General features: G+C 37.0%; 1 protein-coding gene across 7 annotated transcripts in view; it reads left to right on the top strand.

Annotated features, from left to right (window-relative positions):
* Positions 1-27,679, top strand: part of DLG2 (discs large MAGUK scaffold protein 2) — a 999,439-nt gene that overhangs the window by 592,531 nt on the left and 379,229 nt on the right. For all 7 annotated transcript variants that reach the window (XM_064505171.1, XM_064505176.1, XM_064505174.1 and 4 more), the window contains 2 exons: positions 327-380; positions 19,555-19,605. In XM_064505171.1, the coding sequence (XP_064361241.1) occupies positions 327-380; positions 19,555-19,605 (105 nt within the window). The remainder of the gene's footprint in view (positions 1-326; positions 381-19,554; positions 19,606-27,679) is intronic.

Below are 27,679 nucleotides of genomic sequence, written 5' to 3'. Positions count from 1 at the left end.
CCTCTCACCCCCAAATCTCCTGATTCTAAAGTGAATACTTCATCTTTCTTACAGTTTTACTCAAAAGTGAGCCACTAGTTACTATATACTCAGGTTGTGATCCAAAAACTAATGAAGTGAGAAAGAAAGACCACAGTGAGTTATAAATTGGAGGCTTCTGATATTTTCTGCTGTCCTTTAACTGACTGAACAGTATCCAAAGTTATGTGCAATGTGAGTTCAGTGGAAAACTAGGCTGTCGTCCTGTTAAGGTATCATTAGAGGCATTCAATATGAAAGAATTTCAGAAATTTGAAGTTGTTTTTCTCTTTTCTTTTTCCTTTCAGGCAAGCCCTGCCCCTATAATTGTCAACACAGACACCTTGGACACAATCCCTTATGTAAGTATTAATTTTCTTATAATCAGTTATTGTTTATTTTCCCACAAAACATTGTATTCATTATTGGATAGAAATTATAAACAAATCATATGGTTAATTGTGTCTTTTACAGTTACACAGTTTATTTTCCAGAAGAACATGTCAGGAATGGCAATTACACTCAGGTGGATTATAGTACATTATATACACATAATTTTTAGTTCAGACTTCAGTGCACACACTGTAACTTGCTAAAACTAGCATTTTTTCAAAAAACTCTGTGGGTTCATTAAGTCTTTCCTCCTTGCCAGTCACATAAAGCATGAAGATTTCCTTTTTAGAGCACCAAGGGCCCTTCTAGTTTATTAAGAAGATATCTAAATGCACACTATAATATTAAAATGATGCAAACAGCTCTTGATTTCATTGTCTATGTTCCTTCTGAAGATGAAAGCTGCTCCCCATAAACAACTTAGCACAAACCAGCTGACTTCCTGTTTTCTTATTAATATCTTTTCATTTTCATTACTTTTAGGAAAACCAATTTTACCTCAACATAAATGCATCTTTTCATTAAAATTAAAAAAATCCTCTTTTTTTGCAAGAAAGTTTTTAACATTGTCATTTTTAGACTGCAGATGCAACTACAGCTGAAAATAAAGAGCAGAGAAAGACAAAGAGGATAAATAATAAAGAGATTATTAAGCTTAAATGATCAGAAGCATGTAAATAGTAAGAAGATAGCCAGCCAGTTTCTAATCTTTCTCCTAGCTCTACTTTTGGTTATCTTTTTAAAGCTCCTAATTAACATCCCTCATCTGTCATTTTTTTTGGTCCACATCTGCTTCTTATGATTCCTGTGCATGAAGGTAATTATTTATTCAAACAACCAATCATATTGCTGGGTTGCATCTTTTAGAAAAATATTGATGCTTAATAGCAGTTGTCTTTGCCAGCTTGTTTTTTCCTGAGAGTTCAAAAAACTTAGAAATTATTGTGCAGAGCATATATAAGGACCACAGCCAAGAGCGATTAGAAGAATGACAGTGGTGGGAAGCAGAAGAGAATTAAGTCCCTTTGCTACGAATTTTAACCATTGGAAAGGGTGGAAAAGTTAACTAAAATTTCTGTGTTCATTTGCATTCAGCTTTCTTAAAAGACTTCCTGGTTTCTTTTTTAGGTCTCTTTTGCTTTCTAACATCAGAACTTTCCATTCTGGTCTCTCCTCTTATAGGTCTGGCTTTTCTTCCATTTTAATGAGACATTTTACACTTATTCTTGTCCGGTTTCCACCAAGAGGCAGCCCCAGTTCTCATTTCCAGTGCCAGACCTGGACCCTGGACAGTCTGCAGCTACAGTTACAGTGTTAGAAGCCCTAAATACAGAAGTAATTGTACAATGAGAAGATGTTCAGTCAACATGATTTATTTCCATAACAGAATCTATCAATGCTTATATGCTTTTCTACCAATTTTATGTTGGTATCCTTGTTTTCTTAAAAAAAAAAGAAAAAAGAAAAAAAAGATAATAAAACACTTTGGAGAGAAATATTGACTGTAGAGTGAAAAGTCCCTGTGGGCTATGTTTCAATCTCCAACATGTGATGTGGATTAGATAAATAAGCAGAAGATGCTTTTTGTAAAAATAGACAATTCTGAATTAATTACCTTGTTCTTATGCAAAGCATAGAAAGAGTTATGTCCTTTAGAAATGGGACACATTAGAGCTACCAAAGAGGGACTTATTTAGGCTAGCCAATAAGAAATGTCATGGTGAGCAATATCTGCTGAGCCCAGGCCAGCGTAGTGCCCCACAGGATATGTGATCTTTGCTTTGCAAATAGGCTTTTCTTTCTGATTGGGATTCGCATGCTTGAACACTCTCCAAAATGAGGAGGACAGGCAAACATAAGGAAAAACCTCCCCCTGCAGCTCAATAGCTGGCAGAGTAGGCTGGGAGACCTAGGTTCTCGTTTCTGCTCTGAGGAGCATTTCAGTTTTGTATAGGTTTGTTCAGTTTTGTGGTATTTCCTCAGCTAGGAAAATGCTGTAATCACTGGGCCAGATAGCCATACGCGTTTGCTTCTGTGTGTCCCCTCCTGGCCCAGTAAACTCTTCAAAATCAGACTTACAGGCACGCTTGCCCTGTAATACTGTGTAGGTGACAGTGAGGCTTAATCTCCCTGTTAAATATCGGAAAAGACAGAAGAAAATGCCCCAAAACTGGATGAGCTGTACAAGTTTATCATAATACACCTATCCTCATATCATTTATCTTAAAGGAAATACAGTTCAGCAGGTAGGCCCTAAAATGGATTTCCAGATACAGCAGTTCAGAGAGGTGACAGAATGCTAAATTTAAATATTATTATTTTGACATCTGAATATGAGTTGAGCACCTGCCTTTTCAGCACTGTCAGGACTTGCAGATATGTCCGAAGGAAGGATGTAAATGCCTAGGGACATCCCCGGTGAATGTTTCTCTGGCAAATTATTTCATTTAATTGTTGGCTCACCAGCCCAAGAAAACTTTCTCACTGTTTTTTCACACAATACAGGTGGACCATGAAGGTACCTGTGATGCATTTCTGTTTCAGTAATAATGCTGTTAATTGTCCCTGCCACCTTGCTCCAAAAATGCCTGAGTGTTCTCAAACAGGAGGGGAGGACCTCACCACAATGACCAGTATTCATAAAGCTCTTTCAGATGTAATGTTTCCAGTCATCCGCCAAAGATAAATTTCCTTTTTGCAGTGGGTAAACTCCCTGGTTTGTCTCACTAACGTGTTAATGATTTTTATTCATGTAATTCAAACTTTTGGTGCTGCTGACATTCTGCAAAACTTATAGGGCTTTCAATTCAACAATTTGAAAAAAAATCATCTCGTGAGGAATCATTCTCCATCGATATGCTTTTCTTAAATGAGATAAAGGAAAAAGCCTTATTATATTGTATGTTGTTCTTCATAGTTTGAACCTGCAGGAAATAATAGAGCTAATTAGCTCCTTTCTAGGTTCAGTGACTTGGAAAAACTTTGGCTTGCCAAGCTTTAGTGATGGAAGTAAATTTGATAGGAAGCTTCCGTGGTACAAAATAGATTATTTTGTGGTGTTTTAAGCACAATTAAACATTTGTGGGAGTTTACTCGTTCTTTATTCTTTGGCTGTAAATTTTAGATCTTTTTGTATAATGAGAACCATTAATTTAATACTGTATGAATCATCTCAATTTCCCTATTGCACAGAATAAGCCTTACTTATTTCTTTTTTGCTTTCCAAAATGCTGTAGAATTAAGTTAAAACTAACTCCGATGCCAGGTTTTGCTGCATTACTTGCAGAAGTTGATACGAACCTTTGTATTTAATTTATAATGGAATTTCATTTTAAGCTGTATTTGCTTTCATCTTTGCATCTCGTTAGTCTAAATTTGCTCAGGTGCCCTGATTGCTCCCTTCCTCCTCCTGCTCCATCGCATTACCAAGAGCTAGAGGACGATGTACTTTCTGCTCCTTTTGCTCCCAATTGATTCCTCATATTTTTTTGGTCTCCCATTGCTCTTCCAATTCATTATTATTATTAATGCTTTGCTATTAATGTTCTTCTAAATCATTATTATTATTATTAATGCTTTGCTATTAATGTTCTCCCAAATCACTCATTATTAATACTTTATTACTACTGCTATTAATGCTAATCTGTGCTGCTGCAGGTACACTCGAGTTATTTCCTAAGGAAGTTAGATTATATTTTTGGAAGCTATAACCAGATCTTTGGATTGTGTTACATGTACCCAGCTGTGCGACTGTTCTGGTGCATCCCTGTTTAGGGTTGTCCAGAGCTCAGACCCTTTTTGGCGATGCCGGAACAGGGGGATGAGGAAAATCCTCGGCTCTCTTCTCTGTCACCCAAGTCAAGCCAACATACCTGAATTTAGCACAGGAAAGGTGGTACAGGGAGGCTTAAATAAATGCTGCAGAGAAAAATAAATTCTTCTTGTTTTGATTGTAAGAAAAGGATGGGAAAAAATTATGAATTTCTAAGAAACCGTCAGTTGGGGAAGTAAATTGGAGGAGGGAGATGGCTTTATATAGTTCTATAATAAAGCATAAGTCATGTGGCATTGCATAATAAAAATAAAATATGATATATAACTATGAGTGATAAGCAAATATTTCAACAGAATGGTAATGGGGCATAAAAATAAATCCTTCTTTGTCTAAAGATGCTAGGATCATGAATTTTACAAAGCTTGATAGTCCTTAGAGTTAGGGTTCTTGAATAAACAAGTGTTTAACAATTTTTTTCTCTTTTCTCCGTGACTAAATAAATTTGTTGCTTATATCACCTTCTTTGTAATTGGTTTGAGCATAGTTTGGGAAGTTAGATTTTACATCTTACCATCTCAAATGACACCTATTTTTTCCAGTTTGAGAAACAAGTTTTACTTGTTTGGTTTTTTTATACTCGTCTTTCATTCTGTCAGTTAATAAGCATTACACTGGAAAAGCTAAATCAGATAAAGGTCTGTGCTCACTCTTAAAACCTGCATGGGCTTGGCTTCTCTGCCTTGGCCCTTGAGTTGTATCATGGTGATGTTTGCCGTAGTAATAGCTGCTGTGCTCTATTTCAGCAGCGGGCTAAGTGATTTTTCTCATATAATAGCAGCATTATGAAGATTGATTTAATTCACATTTGTAAAATATTTTGAGAGCACTAATGAAAATATGCTACACAACAGAAAACTGGTAGATTAACATAAAGTAATTACCCCTAAAACATATATAAACAGAAGAATCTTCATCCTGCTATCCGAGGACTTGAATGGGTTTTAGCATGATAAATAAGACTAACATTAAGGATCCAAAACCCAAAGTAAAATTATGGAATGGATCAGATTTACTTTGCCTCTGTTTCATACTCATGGTTTTTCTTCCTGAAAAACAGTGTATTTCATACCTCTTCTTTTAAAAAATACCATTTTAGAAAGGAACATCTTTGCAGAAAGGGTGGAAGTGATTTAAGAGTAAAAATTTCATTGTTTTTACTGGACTTCTCTCTTAAATTCTCGAGGCAATTTTGAATATTTAAGCCTCATCATCTATCTAATCTTTAACCAGGAAAGAAAACACCTTTCTAAATTAAAACAATTTTAAGATTTGGGGGAATTTCTTTTCACTTCCTCAGGAATGAGCTCTGCCTTGTATATTTAATAGCCACATATCATGTTACATAACAAATCAAAAGAAAACCTTAACTGTGTCTGGCTCTTGGTGTGAATATCAACATCTTGTGAATCCATCGTGTTAAGCGTTCCTTGGCCATGTATCTAATTATGCCCTGACACTTTTATTCTTCAGACTTATAATACTTCCAATTTTCAATTACCTGCAAATAACCCTGGCCTTTAGATTCAATCAAGAAGCTCTTTCTGTGGATGTTTCATTGAGACTTTGCCATTAACACACTGGGGGAAAGGTGCTTATTGAATTGTAAAGAGTGTAGTCCATACACATCTCTGTGTCCCTTCTGCTTCAGGTAACCGCAGCAGGAAACAGGGATAAGGGATGCTTCGTGCTCTTATTTGCACCATCTGGAGTGTGCGTACCTTAGCATTTTCGTTCAGATCGTGGGTTTGCATTAGGAGCAAATCTATTGTTTGTCCTCATTTACCAGTATCTAGTTTGCATGTTGGAGATCACAAGGAAGAGTCTTCCTGAGGAAAAAAAATAAACTGGAAGATGTTCTTCTGGATATCCTCAGAGCACTAATGGGTGGTCAGTCCTTTGGACCATGCTGGAGCTAGTCTGAATTAAAACCCACTGAAGAGGTGCAGTGCTTTGCTTTTGTAGCTATCCTGCTCCGAGCCTGCTCCAGTTGGGCTGCGCTTCCCCGCCTTGTAGCCTGAGCTGTTGTATTGTGGGGGCACCAGCAAGGAACTGCTCTAATCAGTTATCTGTATCACTTGGAGAAAAGTCATACATTCATATGTACATAAATACATATACATGTGTGCGTATGTGTATATATACGTACACACTATGCCCAAATATGCTTCACCTTTAATTCACCTGAGAGGACTTGTCCGCGAGGTGAGCACGTGCTGCAGAATTCAGAGCAGACTGTGTCTGTATTAGAGCTCTTCGAACCACTTAGAGACTTGAGTCAGCCTAGAATTTCATGGCCCGAACTGACCTAAATTAAACGTAGTTTGAATTGGTTTTCGTCTTGCTCCCCCTGACCTTGAATTAGCTTCTGCTTCTGTGTCACTTTTGATATATTACACCACAAGCCCATAGCTGGTGTTACTGGATTTTGTAGCAGTCAGCTGAAACTGGTAGGGTCTACGGATTTGCAAGGTTCCGGTGGCTAATGTGACATCTTGAAAACAGGCTTTTATGGTATAGTCTGTAGTCTTAAGCCATCAAACTCATTGTCTCCTATAAATGTTACTGTTCCTTCATATAAAAGGAAAGAAATATATAAAAATATATTTCATATATAAAAATATATTATCGTATAAAATTAAGAAATATGTTTAAGCAATTGATAAAGCTCTTCAAGCAAGTACACATGCGGCTATTTTTTCATGGTGATAGCTGTATTCTGACTTACTTTGTCATGAAGTCATAGTTCTTAACTGAACTAGCAAACCCAGCACATGATTACCGAAAGAGCAAGTGAGCAATTACTTTATCTACAGGCTTGATTTCTTTGTGATTCGAGACAATGGCACTTAACTAGATAGATTTCAATGCATCAGAAAGGTGCTGAAGTTAACTGAAGGGTGTTTTCAAAAGTGAAGGGAAAGTTAGCAGAAATGTCATTATCTTACTGGTTTTAATTATATAGAAGGAAGAAGGAGCTTTACTATTGCATAGGACTTAATTTTGGAGGGTCTCAAACATTGGGCAAAATTTAGAAAGCTGTTGTCAGTGATATAGCTATTCCTTTGACCTCATAAAACCTGAGAAGTAAAGAGAAAGTAACTATTCAGTGTTGTATAGAAAACTAATTTTGGTGAGAAGTGGAAAAGAAATTATTGGTTTCATATTTTAATGGAAGGGCTTAATTTCTGTGAAGCTTCTGTACTTTAAGATGAGATATATCCTCAATTTATTTGTAAGCGAAACCTTGGTAAGTTCAAGGCTATTTATTTTTTATGTCTAGAATTGATTTATGTTTCCCTTTATAAAGTACCTTTTAAAGTGCAGCCAAGGCAAGGTTGCTGTTATCTTGGCAGTACATAATGCAGCATTAGTAACAACATCAGACAGAAAAGGTTCCCTTCCTTCATAGTCTTTTATGTGTTACACTTCTAAGTATCCACGGCAGTTCTTAGGGGAGGGTTGTTTCACCTTATTTAGGTTAACTTGTTAAAAATCTTAGAATGCCTGCAGTATGTTCTTACTCCTTTCGTATAGCAATATAAATCTGAGCAAACACCTTTTTTTGCTTTAAAAAGTCCAGAGTTAACCATTCACGTTCCCTCTCATTTTTCGCCATCATTAGCTAGTTGATCTAAGCCATAAAGCTAACGCACCTTCAGCCCTGTTCCGGGAAACATTTTGAAGCAAAGCCCCCACTTTTGGAAATGGTCAATGTTGACTGTGTTGGACCATTTTAAGTGACCCATTTCCACATTTTGCATAATAAAAAAGCATGCCACTTTTAATGCAGTGAACTGATGAATCAGCCTCAATGGTAAATTGTATTTTAATCAGCGTTTAGACAGCCTAGCTCTGCATATAGTAGCAAGTCCATATATACCACATAAAATATCTGTTTTCCTGATCTAAAAAATCTCTGCTCTCATAATTTTCTGTAGAAGAGTGACTTAGTTTGAGGATAATAAAAAGTAAAGATGCCTACATGAGATAATTTTCACTTTTTTGAGACTGTTTATAATAAGAAATGGTAGCTGAGGTGCAATTGTTTTTGTATCCTATGTTAACATAGGCAATCAGCTGCACAGTGGTTTTTGTTCTACATGAAGATGGAAATTCACATGGATGGAGTCTTTTTAGTCACGCATTATTTGTACTGAATATACCATTCCCCATATTAGCTAGGCAGAAAACTTTATTGGGTTTTGGCAAGTGTGATTTACACTTGATCAGGCTGTTATGTGATCATAACAAAAGTAATCTTCTATAATTTCCAAATTCAAGACTTTGATTTTGCATAGGTGATGTAAAGGTGAGCACAGTACTCTGGGTTTATCTTGAAACCATTGATATATATGATTTATCAATGTTTTGCTAAAATAATTCATCTATAATCATTTTTCAAGTAACATGTGGAGTATAAATTTGGTTAATTGCTATGACTTCACCATCGTCTTTCTCTATTTTTCTAAGCTAAATGTTATCTTAATAGTGTTCTTTCTTACTCTAAAAATTGTAAAAGCCTCTATTTGTCCATAATGACCCCTTGTTGTTATTGCCCCCGCAGAGGACAAACATACTTTGCACTTGGTGCTCTCAATGCTGTTTTATTTCTTTTCAGAGGCTCTGTGTGTTACTTTGAAGTTTGTTTGTAAAATAAGCCAGAGAAGTACTCTTTCTTCTCCAGGCATTTGATTTCCACATAGAAAGACACAAATATATTCTACTTTATACTATTTTTCATTCAAATATCTTGACACTGTTGAAAAATGACCATCGTTCTTTCAAACTGGAGATCAAACTCCAGTAGCCATTCTCCTGACTTCAGTAGACCAAGCTCATAAATAAATTGGTCTTTATCCAGAACTGGACACCAGCCTTTCCATTATATCTGTCTCAATGAACCTTATCTTTTTATCTAGGCCTATTGGAAGACAAGAAATGATACTTGACTTCTTACCTAGGTCTTGAATTCCACATTGTTGTGATATTTGGCTGTTTCTAAAACTTAGTTAAATTATTTTTTGTAGGCAGCCACCTGCTTTACAGAAGTTAAACCTTTAACACTGTAAATAGTGTGGCCTTATATATAGTTTGAGTCTCATTCCTTAATTTCAGGTATCTTTCTAGCCATTTCTGCCCACTCTTATTGAAGATTGATTCAAAAAGATTATGAGAATTATTCTTTCTGTCACCGTTTTAATCTTTCTGCTTTGGGGAAAGTAGAAGATACGTGCAATGATACAAAGCTGCAAAGTTAAACAGACTTTTTTTTCTTTTGTTCTTTCAGTTTAGCCTTGTGGTCTGTGATACCAAAAATTACAGTCCTTGCAATGTATGTGCATGAATAGCATACTCCAAATCAAGGATGAGGTAGAAACACATGTAATCCTGATAAATAAGTGGTTGGTATTTCTTTGCCTCATGTAAACATCGGTTGAATGTGGAAATTATCTTCTGAAATATCTACAGAGCAGACCTGTTAGTCTCATACGCAGTCTAAGAAAGCCCAGGAGTGCCCGTTTAATAGCACTGTGGTTATCAGAGCATTCCGTGGTCAGCGGCATAATATATGCAAAACTATGTGTAATGATCACTGGCCACTGCACTTTATTACACTACATTGATACTTAACTTTATTACATAATGGTGAGATATGCAACAGTGTATTATTGAAATCTCTGCTATCGTAGAGTTTACAGATTAGAGATGGAAATCATAGGGTTTAGTATTTCAGGAAAACTATGGGGGATATACTAAAAATACTACATGTAGTATGCAAATTATTTCTTACTTCTGAAAATGGATAAGGCAATAATTGACTATTTTAAGTGGTGTTGCATAATATAAGGTTAAAATTTTTCAAAGTATTGTTTCTATGTTGCAGTAGTGTATTTTTGCATATTAAAAATAGTCTTTTTTTGCTACAGTGTTTTTTGCAACATTTTCTTAATTTGAGGGAACTTATAATGTGGTAGAATAGCTTGTTCTAAGGAGCATGACATGTCAGCATTTTTCTCATGCTTTCTTTTCTCTTTTTAACCAATGCTTCAATGAAGCATCTCTGCTGTTATATATGGTAGTAGTTAGCAAATGACCTCAAAAGTATAATCCCTTGTTTTTGGAATAGTGCACAGAAAGTATTTCAAAAATAACGTTAAGATTCTCCTTTTAAGATTTCATCTTTGGTATTGGAAATGAAATGGATTTTTTTTTCTTTCCTCCTTAGATTTAAGTTGATTGAATTTCTCTTAGACTGATGTAAAACAGTTTATCCTACCAAGAAAGTTGAGAAACGTTTGAAACAATTTTCTGAATTTTGCCTGGGCTTAGATTGTGAGTGGTGATGATCAGTCATGCAATATTAGCTGCTTCTCGGGATGTACGCTGTTAATCTCTGTGAACAGCAGTGACGTTGATTTTATTTCTCGGAGCCTGTAAGAAGGAGTAGAAAGCAGCTTTGAACTTGGCTTGGACACTCGAGTTGACACTTTTTTCTGTAGCAAAATTAATTTGGCATCAAGGATCTGGTCTTTTATATTCTTAGCTATAGAGTAAGGAGGATTGTGATTTCTTGCCCATATATACACTAAAGACTCTTCAAAGATTTGAAGAGAAGTAGTGAACCTTTCAGTCACTGTACAAAAGTATTAGTAAAGCAGGTAACATGCATAGAAAGCTGGGCCTATAGAATACACAAATGTTTGTTTATAAATGCGTGCACATGTTATTTATGACAATATTCCTTATTATTCATTATTATTTTTTGCGTGAGTATTTTCTTTCCTTTTTCAGATCCTGCTCCCTTCTGCATGTCCACAGGTGGATAACTGTCACGTTGGTTACACTGGTACAAGCCCAGTGGCACTGGTGGGATTGCACCAGTGTTGCTGAGAGTACAGTTTAGCCTTCAGTACTTGTGCTAGATTTAACATGTGGAAAGAAAAGAACTCAGGCGAATTCACTGGTTGTGGTTTGCCCACTGGCTGGCAATGGGGTAGGGGAGCAGGGAAGGGAGTATTAACTCGCAAAACTAAACATATCGGGAGAGACAATTCTAGACACAGAAATGTTGAGTCAGAGTAAGCTGTCATTTAACAAGTTACAAAAGAGTATATGTTGTTGTTCATATTTTTTTATTTGTTTAGGAAATGGAGTATCTTCATTATATACCTCATCATACGGTTGCTACCCACAATCTGTCATGGATATCAAATGCATTAAATGATTGCTGTTCTTCGATTGCTTAAAATTTTGCCAGTCAGCATGCTTTTGATTTCTCCCTAAAACTAAGAGGAAATTTTATCTCAAGTGTTTAAATAAATTTGTCTTAATAACCTTTAGTTTATGTACTAGTTTCTGTCTCTTAAATACTCTTACTCTAAGCACGGTTACTAACCTTTCAGATAAAATTGTGCAAACTATAGTATTAAACATTAGTAAAATAACCTTGTAAGTCCCAAGTTACAAGTAGTTCGCAATCTTAGCTGATGAAATAAGGTCAATCAAGCAACAGTAGTTTTCCATTTGGTGTATTTTGTATGTAGACTGCAGTATTGCAAATGCACTTCTAGAAACGTATGAACCATTCAGTGAATTGAAAAGTTGAATGGATCGTCCTCTAAAACTGCAATGGACTGGAGGTGGAGGATCCTGACAAACTGAAAGTTTATGATTAGCCGTATGTTAAGTTGTCAGTAACAGCAGAAGCATAGAAGAAAATGAAAGGCAGGCTGACTGTGAACCTATGAAGCTGAATGTCAACAACACAAGAGAGAATGTAATATTTTGGACAGAAATCATTGTATTTGGTTCTCTGAAATGTGCTGTTTGAAATTCCTGCATTAATGTATATTACAAATTTAAGATGCAAGGATATTAGGAATTTTAGGAAATTATTCTTTTAGGATGCAAATCCTAAAGGTCTGAAATGGCCCCACAGAGTCAGTGAGCAGACATAGGTTCCTCAAACAGCAGTTCCATCCGAAGTCTGAGATAGATGACAAAAATCATAAATATGTTGACTCCTGTCTTTCTCTAGTGCCTATAAAGAAAAGCCTAGATGACTGCTTAACATAGATATCTACCTGTTAGATCGATGATAGGAGAGGACGTGAATTTCTCTTAGTGTAAGAGATAAGGTTGAATGTACCAAAGGCGAAATCTGAAGATTTTTTCTTTCGTTGGTCCTAATTTCTTACACCTTGGAAGTGCTAGCCTAAACAGTATTCATATACAGATGTCATTTCATTTCCAGCTTCTGTGACCCCATATAAAATAATGATCTCTTTTCTGAGCTGCTCCATGAATTATGCTTATTAGTCTGGGAGTTCTGCAATGGGTCACTGTCAGGTGTATGGAGCACTTACAATTACAAAAGCGTAAGCACTTTCCTTCTTTGGTGTATACGGCCCAATGCTCAATGTGGACAAAATAAATGAAAAGAAGGCAAAAGAAAGTTTGATGGCTCCAAATGATAGAGTATTATCTAAAAGCAACATAAAATGACAGGAATACTTAGAAGGAGGGCATCAAGGTATATGCTATTTTGGATAAGTAGAAAGTGACAGATCTAAGAGATAGAACAGCTAAAAAAGATCTAAATTGTCACTGAATGGAGGAAAAGGGTTGTGAAGAGTGAGAGCAGCAAGGAAAGCAAGGGAAATCAGAAGAGAAGCCATTATTTGGCCAAGATTTTAAATTAAGCATAAAGAGGTGAGGCATATTAATAAAAGGAATCAAGATGCATGGAATGTGTGAATGACTTAACAGGAGTTATGGGAGAAGGTTATGTTAAAAATTTAGCCAGAAAGATTAGAAGGTGGAAAGTCAATTGTGAATGACCCTTTGAAATGTGCTGAGACAAAATATGTCTAATTCTGTATGTATGTGCATGCATCTGTGTGCTAGACAGAAAGAAAAGAACAGATTTGGAGGTGGTAAGCAGAAATCGGATAAGGTAGGGGAGGCTGAGATGGAGATGTGGGAAGCTATGAGTGTTGCTAGGGAATGGTGATACACAGAGTATAGAAGACATGATTTTGTTCTGAACAAGACTTGAGAAATGATGTGTGGCAAGATATAAAAAAGGGAGCTGGGAAACAACTCGAGAAGAGTGATAAAAGTTACTAACTAAACGGGTATTTTCTGCAAGAGAATTAAAACAAATAAGCAAACAAAACAAACGGTAACAACTAGTGAGGGAGAGAGAGCAGGAAAGGATGAGTAAAGTAGAGTAACAGTGAAGTAGGAGGTAGAATAAAATTAAGACCTGAAAAAGAATATACGAGACACCTAAGAGGAAGAAAATCAGCACAAAAGTTGCCTTTGAGAAGAGTACAAGCTGATCATGAACTTGATGGAGATCTTTACAGGTGTTCACTAATAGCTGGATTTGGCTTCTGGGAGCTTTACTCATTTTGTATTTTGCTCCTGTTGCATATCTTGATATCTTGATATCTTATGGTACCTTGATATTCATGATATCTTCTCTAAATGGCGTACAATGGTGGCTGACTGCTCTATAGGCTTCTGTGGAAGCATTCACGTATCAGCTACACTTATACAGCAAGACCTATTACTGATAAAGCATAAATTTCCTTAAAAACCATATGGCCATTCACTCTTCTTCTTTCTTCACACCAAAACAGTAACAGTTGTATTATGACAAGAAACCTTTAGTTAATGGTAAATTTTCATCCAAAGAGCTTAACACATTTTCCTTGTTTCTTAGAGGATGTGCAGGGGAAAAGAAGGAAGCAGAGTAAATTATGCACTGAGATTAAGAATAGATGCAGGTTATCTTGATAGAAAGCACATAAAAATGCATTCATTCTTTCAGACAACAAAGAGCAATATGAAAAACTTTCCAGCAGCCTCTTCAACACACTGTGAAAACACAAAATCATGATGTTTGAAATTGGAGAACACAGGAGGCTATTTTCTGTATGTTTAGAGGCAGAGAGAAAGGAAAATTTAAATTTTCTTGGAAAAATATTGAAAGGATATGAGTGCATTTCTTGACAAGGGTAATGAAGCTTCAATGATTAAAGAAGAAATAACCTACATCTGGATATGGTAAAGGGCGAAATAAAAGAAAGGTCTTTGGTCTTGCTGATACAACAGAAATCATGAAGGACTCCTTAATTCTTATTCCTGTTTAACTAAACAAATGGCCTTGATGTTTCTGAAATGTAAAATGGACTGCCTAATAATGCAGCAAGTTAGAAATCTTTAGAAGACAAATATGTCCTAGGGTCACTTGTACAACAAGAGTTTGTCAATCCTGTATTCTGCTGAGGTTTGGGTGGTTAAGCAACTGATGAAACCATGGAGCCAAAAGAATCAAAATTACTTGTTGAATAAAAATCACTGTAAATGAATGATAATAAAAGTAGAAGGAGCTATCTTCTTTCTTGAAGACAGCTGAAAAACAATAACCAATTAAATTTAATTAAAATGGAAATTTGTTTGTAATAGAAGCCTACAGATGTAATTTTTAGGCAAAACACTCTCTTCTTGAAAATAAGGCTAAGCATAACAAACAGCTCTGATGACACCATTTTATTAGAAAGAATAGGTGCAGTGGTCTCAGAATACTGCAGTTGTATAAATTCTAAGAATGTTTTGGTGATGTTATTGCCGCTATTGTTATACAGTTTTTATCCTTAAAATTCATGTGATGACATCTTTATCTTATTGTATGGATGGATGCAGTGGTAAATGTGTAAATGGAGAGCAAGAAGGAATTAGGCAATGCTTGCTTGTTTGAGTAAAGGGGTCTCATCAAATCAGTCCTTGGTACTTTTTCATTGCAGGAGGATAAAAAGTGTATTAAATTATCATTGTGAGAAAAAAGCGTATTTATGAAAGTCTGTAGAGCTGGATTTCATTAAGGGACTACTTCAGTGGCTTATGTCATCCTTAGACTGCACAAAATGAAAGAAAACTCCTGGACAGTCATAGTAAAATTCTTCATGGAAAGGAAGAAACAAATCTGAGGTTTTCAGATCCGTATTTTGGTGTGCTGGGCTTTATTTCAGGCTTTTGACAAAACTGCATGTAAAGAACCTCTTTTTACCTGTTCCTTATTTCTCATTCATCTCAAAGCAAGCAATTCATCTCTGTCCTCTTCAGATGAGTAGTGCTTTCTTCTTAGGAAGACAAGTTGTCTGATATGATATTTAGTAGTGTTTACAGCTTCTCTAGGTTATATGTCTTGTAATACACAGCAGCCATCTAGATACCAGCATTCAAGTCTTCCTTAAAGAAGCTTTCTATTCAAAAGTTGGGGAGAGTCCTCCAGTGTAACAGATGTGGCTGTAAATGTAAGATAACAGTTACTTTGCCTTTGCAAGCAGTTGCTTTAAATATTGGGACTTAACTGAGTTACAATAACTTACTGTCCGGGAGCTGTAAGCTCCTGTACACTCTGGATCACACTCTGGATCGTAAACATGTGTACGGTTAGGAGACTGAGAAATCTTCCTTCATCAGAAGCGTACGTTGGCAATGCTGTTGCTGAGCAGCCTTGGGGCTTCAAGGCCCGTGGAGATTCTCTAAAGGTTCTGTGAGGACCTGTTCTTCACTTGTGTATTTTTCCCTGGACAGCCGTATTTTTGTGACCTTCTCAAAATAAAGCTAGTTGCTGAATGAGAAGTGTCTTCCCTCCAGGCTCTGTGTCTCAAAGAAGGGCCTTGGTTGGTTACGTTCTCCTGTGCACCTGAACTTGTGCTCTTCCTACCCGCTTCTACCACAGTCCACTGAGAAAGGTGCCACCTTCCCCAAGGCCTGCTACTGTCAGAGGTGCTGCTGAGCGCTCTTTTCCCAAGGAAGTGACATCGGTGTCCTGATCAGTGTCAGAGAGGTAAAAGTCAGCAGCGGTGTATCTTGGCTCTGGGCTTTTGGATAAGTGGAGAGACTGGACATCCAAGCCAGTCAGTCTTGTGGGATTCGGTGCTGGACATCATGCTGTCCGTGTACTGCCAGGAACAAATGCAGACAAGCTCCAAAAAAGCAGTGGGAAAAGCTGCTGATCCAGAGATCTTGCCTTTTTCTAGTGTGCAATGGTGAAAGAGATATGGCATCCCTTAAGCAGGACTTTGTTATCAGTCTAGAGTTATGAGTAGTGCAGAGAAATCAGATTCAAGGCAAGTGCTCAGCTAACACATCTTCTTTAGACTCAGTACTCAGGGAAAGGAAACCTCAGAGTCACAATTCATCCAACCTGTCTGAGATTTCTACTGGAGGATGAAATGAATTAGGACCTAGAAGTGCCTAGAAGTGAGTATAAAGGAGTTAGATGATACTTCACATGTCAGCATTATAGATGTCAAAATTTAGCTGAGGTTAAAGCTACCAGTTTTGTCAACCTTGCAGAGCTGCAAGTTGCGAGAGAGTATTTCCAAACCAACTGGGGAATGCTTATGATTTCTTTGGCTGCAGAGAAGTGGAAATCCCACGGAGCAGTTTGGGTTTTTTTCATAGCTATCTAAAATCATACAGGACATTGTAAATTTTGCTGTGTGTTTTTGCTGCAGCCTGATCTAAAAGCAGAAGTTTGAAAACTCTTGCAAAGAAGGACAGAGTAGCAGGTTCCCACTGCAAGAAATTGAAGTCGCTCTTCCAAACAGCCTGCTTACGAGCCTTGTCAAGCCAGAGAACCGCCATAGTTATAATGGACAAAAACAGAGGATATGTCCTTATTCTGCTAAATAAGAGGACCAACAAGCCAGTATCAGCACTGGACCCCTCATTCTCCTCATGCTTAACTGCTGGCTCCGTCCTTGGCTGTTTCTTTCCAGCAGGCTCTGAACAGAGATAGCTTTAAGCAATAAGATTTGGCTGAATATTGACTATAATTTAGCAGTGCAGGTGCAGCCAGAGAGCCTAAATATGAAATAACTGTACTACAGACAAATGGTAGTACATACCACATTACACCTGCCCCAGGTAGATGCAAGATCTTCTTTTGTCCTCTAAGGAGTAACTACGTTGGGGTCTGAGCAACCAGCAAGAAAGATAGGGTGGGGAACTGAATGCCATACATAAATGATATATATCCTTAAATAACAAAAGGAATTGGATCAAAGTTAGCCTTTTAATCCATATCATCCATGCTGCTATGGCACCTGAAAATGGATCTCTGCTGTGATTAATGGAGAGCTGAAGACCTTTGTGGAATCATGGCTGGGGATGATAAAAGGAGCCCCCTCAGATTATTGTAATCAAGACAGTGTTTGTGTGCAAATAGAAGTTGAGCATTAGGCCTGTTTTTTTTCTCCTTTCATCTTTATATAGAGGTTGCTCACTTCTCATGTCCCTCTTTCTCCCATTTTGCTGCACTAACGAGTTTTTAATGCAAAGGACAAGTGATTATAAGCAGTGAAGCAAAGACAGCCTTATAGAGCGAGACTGAGGGATTGAAGACATAGATCTGAGCTTTCCACCAACCTAAGATAAAAGAGAAATTCATGAAAACGGAGACATATAAATAGCTTTGATTTCATTATCATTAGACAAGAAAGGACAAAAATAGAATAGCTATAAAGCTGTTCATACTTAGTAAGTTGCCTATATTAATGAAAGAGTCTATACAGAAAGTATTAAAATAATAACATAGAACAGGAAAATATCCTATAGAAATACTTATGTTCATATTTGGCTTCAGCATAGTGGAATGTGATTTCCAAATAGCAGTCATGTAAGAAGTATAAATATTATGTATGTATTAAATATTTTATGAATCGATGCTGTGTTTTGTTTCGATGTTAAGTATGGGTTATTTGTTTGGATTTTTCTCCACTTCCCCCTTTCCTTTTGAACAGAGATTCTAGGGATTGTATTTCTATTACTGATTCAATGGTTTATCAGATCTTGAATTACATACAAATTAAATACTTGGTAGCTTTTATAGGATGCTTTTATTTGGTAGATACATGTACCTTGTAATAATATTCACCACAGAAGTACCTAATTACATTTGAAAGGTGCCTGACTAGGTAAAGAATGATTTGCATACAGTACTTTCTGATTGCAGCTCAAAAGCTAATATAGGAATTTAGCAGTGGCAGAGGAGCAGGGTTGGAATGTTCCTGTCCTGAAACGATTCTGACCATTTTTCCCCCACTTGATGTCAGGACAAAAATAAAAACCCTCCATATTTTCAGTGGGGGTTGGTGGCAAACTAATTATCTGAAGGAAAAATACAAAATTGTTCCTCCAAGATTAGGTCAATCATAATGTTTCATTTCAGGTTAGCTCATTTTCTATAAATATAAATTAAATAAAATATTAAAGCAAAACTGTTTTCAAGGAAACATTCTTTCATCAATAACACAATGATTTATTGGAAGTATCTTTGATGTTAATGTTTTCTGGCAAAATCCAAAAACTGCTGACTAGCTGTAGCTAAGGGGCACTTTTAGCAATTCTTCTGAGAGTTTTTAATAATTGAGGTACTTTCATTGTTATACAGTTTACTTACGCAGTTAGATTTTGTAGCTTTCTCGGATGCAATGCTCTACCCATTTAAGAAATGAGGAAACTAAGAAAGGGTTATTAAGTGTGTTGCCTAGAGGGACAGAAAAATCCATGCCAGACTGGGAACAAGGTTTCAGCATACTGCTTAAATCAGTGTCATGTCTTTGGTTGATAGATTTCTTGTCCGGTGCAATCCATTTTGATGCTCTACATTTTGTAGTTTAATTTATTTTGACACTGAAACTCAGTGTAAGAATTGCATTAACATTTTGTGCCTTTTTGCCATTCAGCTGTCTATAGCAAAGGTCCTCTGTCATGTTTTTGCCCTAGGTTAACATAGTAAACAAGATATATTTCAGTATCTGTATCAGTGAGTGATTTTTACGTAAGTACTCGTCTCGTATTATGCTGTGGAGTAAATTGGAGCTTGCAAGAAGATGAATAATTAATCTTTCTTCTGTTTGTGAGAATAATTTTCAAAAACAGTTCTTCTGTTTCTGATGTGGAATATTACCTTGGACACCCTTTAAATATTTGCGCAAAGTCCGCAGACGCGCTGCATCAGCTATAACTCCAATTATTTAAATGACTTAGTTATCTGTTAGCTCAGTGTTTTACATACTGAACCTCTACTGTTCCTCAAGTTTGTAGATTCATTACATGCCATTAAAGACAAAGGGAAGCCAAGTACTCTATAATTTAGATAGACTGGCATATGTGTTGAAAAAATGTGCTTCAGTAAACTGATCACACAGGAATATCTGTAAAATATCCCTACCAAATTACCTTCCATGTGCATTTAATGGATTCTCTGATTTTATTCTGTTTAGGTCAATGGAACAGAAATTGAATATGAATTTGAAGAAATTACATTGGAGAGGGTAAGTGTAATTTCTTATTTTCTTGTGGGAAAAATATTTTCTTTAATGCAAATATTTATGAAATTAAAAATGGTTAAAAATAAAATCGTTTACATTCTAAACGAGGACTTGCACCATTCATCCTGTGACATCAAAATGTGAGTGATGCAATAGGATAAGCCTTTTGTATTTTTAAGATGTTTCGGGCATAGGCACTTGCAGAACAGTGTCCAGAACACCTTCCTTCCCGTAACTACATCAGTGCTCGACTAGGCATTTGATCATCAGGAAAAGCCCATGTGACTTGGTAACTCTCTTTTGGTTGTGAATTGGAAGTGCGGAAGCTTTTCACGCTTAACCTCCTCGATTTCCTAGCATGGGTGCATGTTAATAAAGGACATGCAGTCATCATTTATAAAATAAGAGTTGCAAAAGATTTTTTTTGTGTTCTAGTGACTCTGTAAAAGCTGAAGACCATATCTATGTGTAAAGGATGATATTTTTATACAAGTCTGAACTGCATCAGCTGTATGCAGGGCTGGCAGTGAAGCCTTTGTTAGCAGTGTCGTTTAAATGTAGCACAAAACAGAAAGATATTTAAAAGTTGCATTGCATTGTATCTTCTTAGCTTTGGTTTTTTCCTTGCTTTTTGGTTACATAACTGCTTTCTTTAGACTGCAGACTTTCTTTATCACAAGGCCAAGACCAGATGGGCAGCATACTGTGCGAGCAAGAAAGTCTAAGCTTTGTCATATACTGTAGTGTTTACAAGGATTGCTAATAGATTCAAGATTGTTCGTGAATTCCTTCAATATTCTACCAATATTCTGGTAATGTGAAGTTTTATCATCTTGAAGAAAACACAGTTAGGCTTCTTTCTACATAAAATGTTTGAATGCAAGGTCTGATTTATCAAGATGTGACTGGCGCCGTATGAGCAGATGCCTGTAAGGTAGCAAACTACCATTAAGTTAGATACTTAGATTATACAATTCATTGCACTTCTTCTGCATGCTATGTTTTTAATTGCCCAGCATAATGAATTTCATAACCGTTCAACTTAAAGGGATACAAGCTTATATTCTCATTGATTTGATCACTCAGGCAAATTCTAAAAGACCAATATATCTTTTTACCGTAGCCATTCCCTGCACAGTCTCATAACAGAAAATGTATAAGGTTATAGGCACTTTTTATCAACTGCCTCTCAAGTTATTTGCGCATCACTAGCTATTCATTGGACTAGAGTTTCCAAAGGTCACTGAACAGAACACATGCCTCCTGGGTGATATTGTGAAAACCACTTTATTTTTAATAGATGTGTAAGTTATCAGTGTATGTACTGCAGAACCAGTGCAATTTGTATCTGCTCTACCTGTCTGATCCATAACAGATAATTGGTTATCCAAAATGTAACAAAGAAATTAAAGAAATTGATAAGCAACAGCAAACAAAGCTACAGATTTTAACGGAGGATATCTCTGTTGTTTTCTGGATGCTGCTGAATCTGTGGCTTTTGATTTTCACTGCTTGAAATGTTCTGTCACATGTATCAGTTTTGTCTCAAAGACGGGGTACTGTGTCTGCTGGTTTTTGTGAGAGATATAAAACACAAGTGATTGCCTTTAAATGGCTGTCATTTAATGACTGAATGACTGAAAGCATTTTTCAGAAGAAAGACATTCTCCATGTTGATTACCCATTTTCTTCCATGAAACCTCCTTTAGAAATTAGATGGAAAAAATCATCTCTCTGTATTTAATGGCAAAGCTGCAAAATGTATTATGGTTGCTGCTTTGGAGAGATAAAAATCTAGTTTGTCTATACCAAATACCTGATAATAAACTTCTCATTTTAATCCAGTTATTCGAGTTACAGGATTCTGCATTCCAAAAATAATCAAAGATTTTCTCCAGGAAATTTATCCAGATTTTGAATAATTAAAATAATTTTGCAATCAAAAACAAAAGAATGGTTTAAGGTGTTATTAGGGCTTTCGCACCCTTTATTTGTGGCAGAACAAAAGGGAAGGCATTGTTTATGTCAGAGCATCTCCATAAACTTGGCAGTGACTCCTTTACTTTAATTGTGGGAGGTCACCTTCATTCGTATGGGGTGCGAGTTGGAGGAACGTTTTCCTGAGGAGAGTTACTGGGTTAGGCATGACCCTTACCCCAGGATTAGGAGATGGCTTCTTCCTTTGGGGTAATGTAGTACACTCAGGCACGCGCAGGCAGCATGCGTCCCATGCAGAGCTGGGTCTTGTATGCCAGAAGCGACTGCGAGGATGTAGTGGGCTTGTGTAGAAAGCTTTTTTTTATTTCTGCTCCATTTGACAGAATCGCGTTCAGCTGGTTCCATTTAAAACTTTAAGTGTCCTTCTTTATAGTCTACCAAGGCTTGGGGTTTTGAGCTTAGAAGGCTTGGATAGGAGCTCCTGAGGGTGAGTTTGGGGCAGATCTACCTTAAAAGTGTGGTCAGCTTGGAGTTTTCTCCTCATGAGTTAAAGAGGTTGTAACTATGCATTTGTCAGTCCCATTTGGCAGTGGCAGCTTTGTACACTTTTGCTCCTCGTCAGCTGTACCAACCGCTCATCAGATACCATCACAGATCCCTGAGCCTGAGGTTCACTGTTAAGCGAGTGCCTACCAACGTAACACAATTACACAGTTAAGAGAAATTATAGGTTTAGTTTCTTCAGCCACATCAGAGAATGTGTGAGTTTCTCTGCCAACTTAAAGTCATAAAATGAAGATCCAGGAGTAGAATAAGACTTGGCAGTTTGTAATAAACTATAATGCCCAAAAGCACACCTAGACAAAATTCCTTAAAAAAAGCCATTACCTTGCTCTAGCTTGAATAATAAAGACACTGTAAAAAGGAAGCTCTACATAAAGTGACTCGTATTAGTGCAGCAATCTCTTCCATTACTGCAGGACTTGAAAAATGCATCCAGCGCTACCAAGAGAATGATCTACGCTTGTAAATCAGTGGTCAGTGTAAAAGATAACTGAATAGGCTCTGACAAAGCCTGGCCTAAATTCTCTAAGCTAGAGGAAAGTTTTAATTAATTGACTACTTGGTACAATGCTGTGCTTGGGGACACTTGCTGAAGAGGTGGTTTTAGTAGAAGTTGATGGAACATCAGCTGATATTAATGGTTACCTTGAAGAAGAGTAAAGAAAGACAGTGTGTCACTTAATGATTCATGTTGGATTCATGCTGAGTTCAACGTCTGAGTTCAGATCTCAGTACTTTTTGCTCATCTAACCTTGCCTATTTTATAGATGTTAGGGAAAAAAGAGAGCAGTTATGATTTGTAAAGCTGTTTTCACAGAATCTTTTGATGTTTCAGCACATATTTTCATTCTGTAGCTGTATGAAAGTAAAAATGTATTACTTTTGGTGGAATAGACTGTTTAGAAAAGTTAAATTCTATCAACACTAGAACCAAAGAAGCCTAGTTTCCAGTGGATTTGCATCATGCGATTGACTGACCTTAGTATCTAAACACATCAAGCTCTGGCTGAGAATTTTGCCAGGGCTGAGACATGTGTGAAGTGTCTCTCTTTTTCATTTATACTCCTGCGGATTCTCTGGCCTACAGTAGCAATTCAGGTTATATTGCAGAATGTCCCTCTTTTTAATGAACCACATAATTTCATGAAGTTGTTAGGAACTTAACATTTTTGATACCTCCTTCTTGTTTCAGATTTGGTTGAGGTTAGCTACTGGGCTTACTCCAGTTGAGGGGGAGACAGGCAGGCGTGCTCGAACAAGCGTAATCATTTCCTCCTGTTCTTAGGAAATCACGTCAGAGAGATTCCAAAAGAGTAAATTCTCAATCATGACCAATCGGTAAACTGTGATCTTGCTATGATAGCTCTGATAAATTTTACTCTGTAATCACTACATGATCTCTTCTGTCAAAAGACTGTCAACCTACTCTCTTCTTTCCTTTGCTATGATAATTCATGAAAACCAAGTGCCATGAGATTTCATTTTTCTAGTTCAAGATTACGGGGAGGATACTTGCAATATTGCCTCGCTGTACCCTATATGGTTGGATTTCCACATTTCCCCGAATTCAAGTGTCTATTAAATCTTACTGAAAAGGCTGAGGTTGTAATCGTAAGTAATTTCAAAAGGTAAAATTAAAAAATCCTGAGGAAAAAGCTGAAAAGCAATCCTCATATATTTGTGGTATAGTAAGGGATTTGCCTAAGGCCTAGACTTTTATTTTCATGGTAACCCTAACAGATAATTACTATTATACTATTAATTATGCTGTTTTCATGACTAATTTCCTTTGCAAAAATGCAGAAGTTTGCAAAAGTAAGAAGAGGTACATTCCACTGGACATTGAGGAGCAATGGGAATTGGACTGTGTTCAATGGCACAAGGAATTTGAGTCAATGACTTATTTTTGTATCTGTCTGTCTGGTTTTGGCAGAGATCACTGTTTGCTTGCATGTCTGGGAAATAAGGTTTAAAGTTCTTTTAGTTATAAGTGCTGGTGCTGTCTGCTTTTTTTTTTTTTTTTTTTTTTCTTCTTAAGGCTGTAGATGAGAGTTGTGTTTGCACCTCGTTCATGCAGCAGCATGCTTTGACCTCTCAGGAGTGAGATTATAGGAGAAGGCAGTGACAGGATGGTCAAAATACATGGTTCAAAAATAACTGATTGGAAGGGAGTGGCCACTAGAAATAGGTATTTTCAAAGTGTAAAAGCCCATGCTGTAGAAGAATGCCTTTCGAGAAGGCAGAGTGCGTGAATCAATCAATATCTGACCATCAGCAGCCCTAGTTGAGTGGTCTCCCATCTTCCAGCAGCAAATCTTCTAAAATTAGTATCCCTCAGATAGCTGCAGAGCTTTTCCAAATGCCATGCTGCTCCCTGACTGTTTATTCCTGCTGAACTATAGATGTTTTCTTCACTGTCGAGAGCTTTCTGACTAGGTGTCCTTATTACAGTTTTTTTTCATTGCTAGGCCCTGCCTGCTTCTTTACTGAAAATAAGTGGTAGTTTTTCTTGGAGCACTAAGACTGAAATAACTATAATTCAAAGGCAGAATCCTTCCTATTGATTAATTCATAACAGGTTTATGGTAGAATAGTGACCTATAGGTGTTTAATACAAGAAAGCTTTCCTTTGGGAATTTTTTTCCTGGATAGGGCCAGCGTAGCCTGCCTACAAGGAGAGGCAGGAGTATCTATACATGGAGCTGAGTCATCAGCACACAAAAAATGTGAGTCCAAACTTGTTTATGGTTGTGCAGTTTGAAAAATTGACCTCTTGGGTATTTGTGTATGGTCTTTGCACTATATTTCAGTGTGTGTATGTATGTGTAAGACAATGCTCTGTACAACAAAAAGAGAAATTAAGAAAGACCCTTGAAAATACAGATGTAGTGCATGCAAAGACCATGTAGGAATTTTGCTTATGCTTTCTAGTTCCCGTCACAGATCTGTGTTCAAAGTTACAAACAATTATACTGCTGGTGGGTGGTTGTGTCAGTGGCTGTTGTACTGTCCAAGATGTAGGCGCTAGGAAGCGAAGACTACCTGGCCTCTGCGTGCAATTGCTTAAGAAAGGTCTGTGTTCCCTTTTCATCTCCTGTGCTTCACTATAGACCTTGCTTTGACCTTAGGCTGTGCAGAGGACAACTGATGAAAGGAGCTGGAGAAGCCTGGTGTGTGTTCCTGTGAATGTGACACTGAAATACCAGGTCAACGTTTTCCCAGGCAACTGCAGAAGTTGGTTGCTTCAGTTCAGTGACCTAAATTAAGATACCTTGGAACAACCTGATTTTTTCTTTCCCTTTTTTTTTTTTTCCTCTTGGTAACACTACTCACCCAAAGCAGTCGACTTTCTGTCACCTAAAAGCAGCCCTAACTTGGCACCCAGAATATAACTTAGCACTTGAAAAGTTTGTTCTTTGTTCTTATTCTGTTACACAGCTATTATACTGAAACTATTCCTGGTGGTTGAGGTGGGCATATCTTAGGGGCCGCCGGGCTACCTGCTCATGGTAGCTGTAGAAAACCTGCCAGTTTGCAGCCCTGGTGGAAAGGCAGACCAGCTGGGAAAGGGAGGACTGGACCTTTTGAAGGACAGAAGTTGCTGCTGGTGCTGTAAGCTGTCATTCATATTCAGTGTTTGGGATTGGAAGCTAAGTAAACCCACATTACTGTCTTGCTGAAGATTGCTGGCAGGAGAAATGAAGCCACTTCAATATTGAATCCCTCTTAAATATATGGAAAAGTATTTTTATTTATTCTTATTGCTGTTAACAAATACTTACTTAGATGCAGGTTAGGGTTGTGGTGAAGCAAAATATCTGGGTTTTCCACAGTTTACCCCAAGACAGTGACAGAACAGGGAGGACTAATCTGTTTAATGTGATCCACTGCAGATAAAAATAATCTGCAATGCCTCAGACTATGTGCTGCTAGAAGAGCTTGAGCTATCCATGACAGCTATTGGGAAAGCACGCGGCTTTGCATTGTGTCTCTGTTTGCGAGGAAGACTTGCCCTATGCTTCATCATTGCTACAGCTGTGCAGGGGACGCCTCCTTTCCCAGCTGGGGAGTGGGAGGACTTCTCCGTCCAATAATCAAAACAAAAAAGCTGCAAATCCCAGGAAAGGAAAATGAAGGAGGGGAAAAGGCTGTAAGTGACTAGGGAAATCATTTTAACTGCACAGTTTATAGTTACTCTGTGATCAGGAAAAGAACCTGAAATAATACCATGTATTTAGCTCCCTCTGGGTGGCTATCAAAGAAATTTGTATTTTCACACTGTTATTTTAAAATCTTGCTATTAAATCTAAATGTCTGAACAACACTGTACAGAGGCTAGCTAGGTTACATTAGACTACGGTTGTTGCTGGGTTTTATGACGGCGATGCAGCAGCACATCATTGAAACGCTGAGGGCATTATTTTAGTTGGTACCTGCAAGAAGGAATGACCCTCCCATGTGTGTGCGCTGGCTTTATATTTCAGATAGAAAAAAATTATATGTATTGGATTTACACTTGAGGGCTGGAGCTTTCCAAGGCAAAGAATATTTTTATTATGAGCTAGGTTTTTGAATTTTGTATATTTTTTTTTTTATGGTCATAGTGTTCACTGTTTTTAGTAATCTGTATAGTGGTTTCTGGGTATTTCTTTTTATGAGGGGCTCACTATTTGATTCAATGAATCAGCAAGTCCAGCTGAAGTATTGGAGAGATATTTATAGTTTGAATTAGGTTGGGGAGGGTTTTCAGAGTTTTTCTGGTATGTGAGAAATTTTAAACCATTGCAAGTATTCCATTTTTGAAAGTCTGCTCACTGGAATATTGTAATATTTTCAAAATAATTTGAAGCTTTGAGGACTGATCAAACAGGAGAAGAAAAATGGGGATTCTGTTTGGTATTTTTTTTTAATTTAATAAAATAGTCACTCAATACGCTGAGCCATTTTGTTCCAAAAAGGGTACAAGAGATTTCATTTTCCAATATATGGAACTGCAAGCATAGAGCTAATTAATCTCTCTGCATTGAAAACTCACAGGGAATTTGTTCAAAGAGAGCATGGACATAGAAAGTACAGATACTAGCCATAAGGCATTAACAAAATACTAGAAAGTATTGTGAAAATGATAGGGAAGAATTAAAAATCAGCTGCAGAAAAAAAAAATCCCCAAATGGTGGTCATGACATATATTCCATATTAAACATGAAGCAAAATTAAGCAGCATTTATTTAAGAGCTCAAAAGCTATGTGAGTACAGTGAAAAAAAATTATTCATGTTCATCTTACTTGAAACTTATCCCTTTAACTTGGCCAAGATCACTGAGACCTTGAGTTATTATGTGAAAAGTTATTTCATGCAAGTCATAGGTGCCTAGAGGCAGCTTTCTGCTGCTGTTTCTTTTAAATTATTGCTATATCGACATTTTATTTTTCTGGCACTACCACTCATATATTGCCTTTCTCTTACTTCACAACTTGCTCGTTCTCACCAGATAGTTTGCGGTGGGTAATTCTTCTGCTTTTTTTATTTACAGGTTTACATGAAAATTGCCTTTTCTTTTGATGTAGCTCTTTA

Source organism: Dromaius novaehollandiae, chromosome 1 (assembly GCF_036370855.1).
Source record: "Dromaius novaehollandiae isolate bDroNov1 chromosome 1, bDroNov1.hap1, whole genome shotgun sequence".
NCBI classification, from domain to species: Eukaryota; Metazoa; Chordata; class Aves; order Casuariiformes; family Dromaiidae; genus Dromaius; species Dromaius novaehollandiae.
This window is presented reverse-complemented; position numbering and strand designations above follow the sequence as displayed.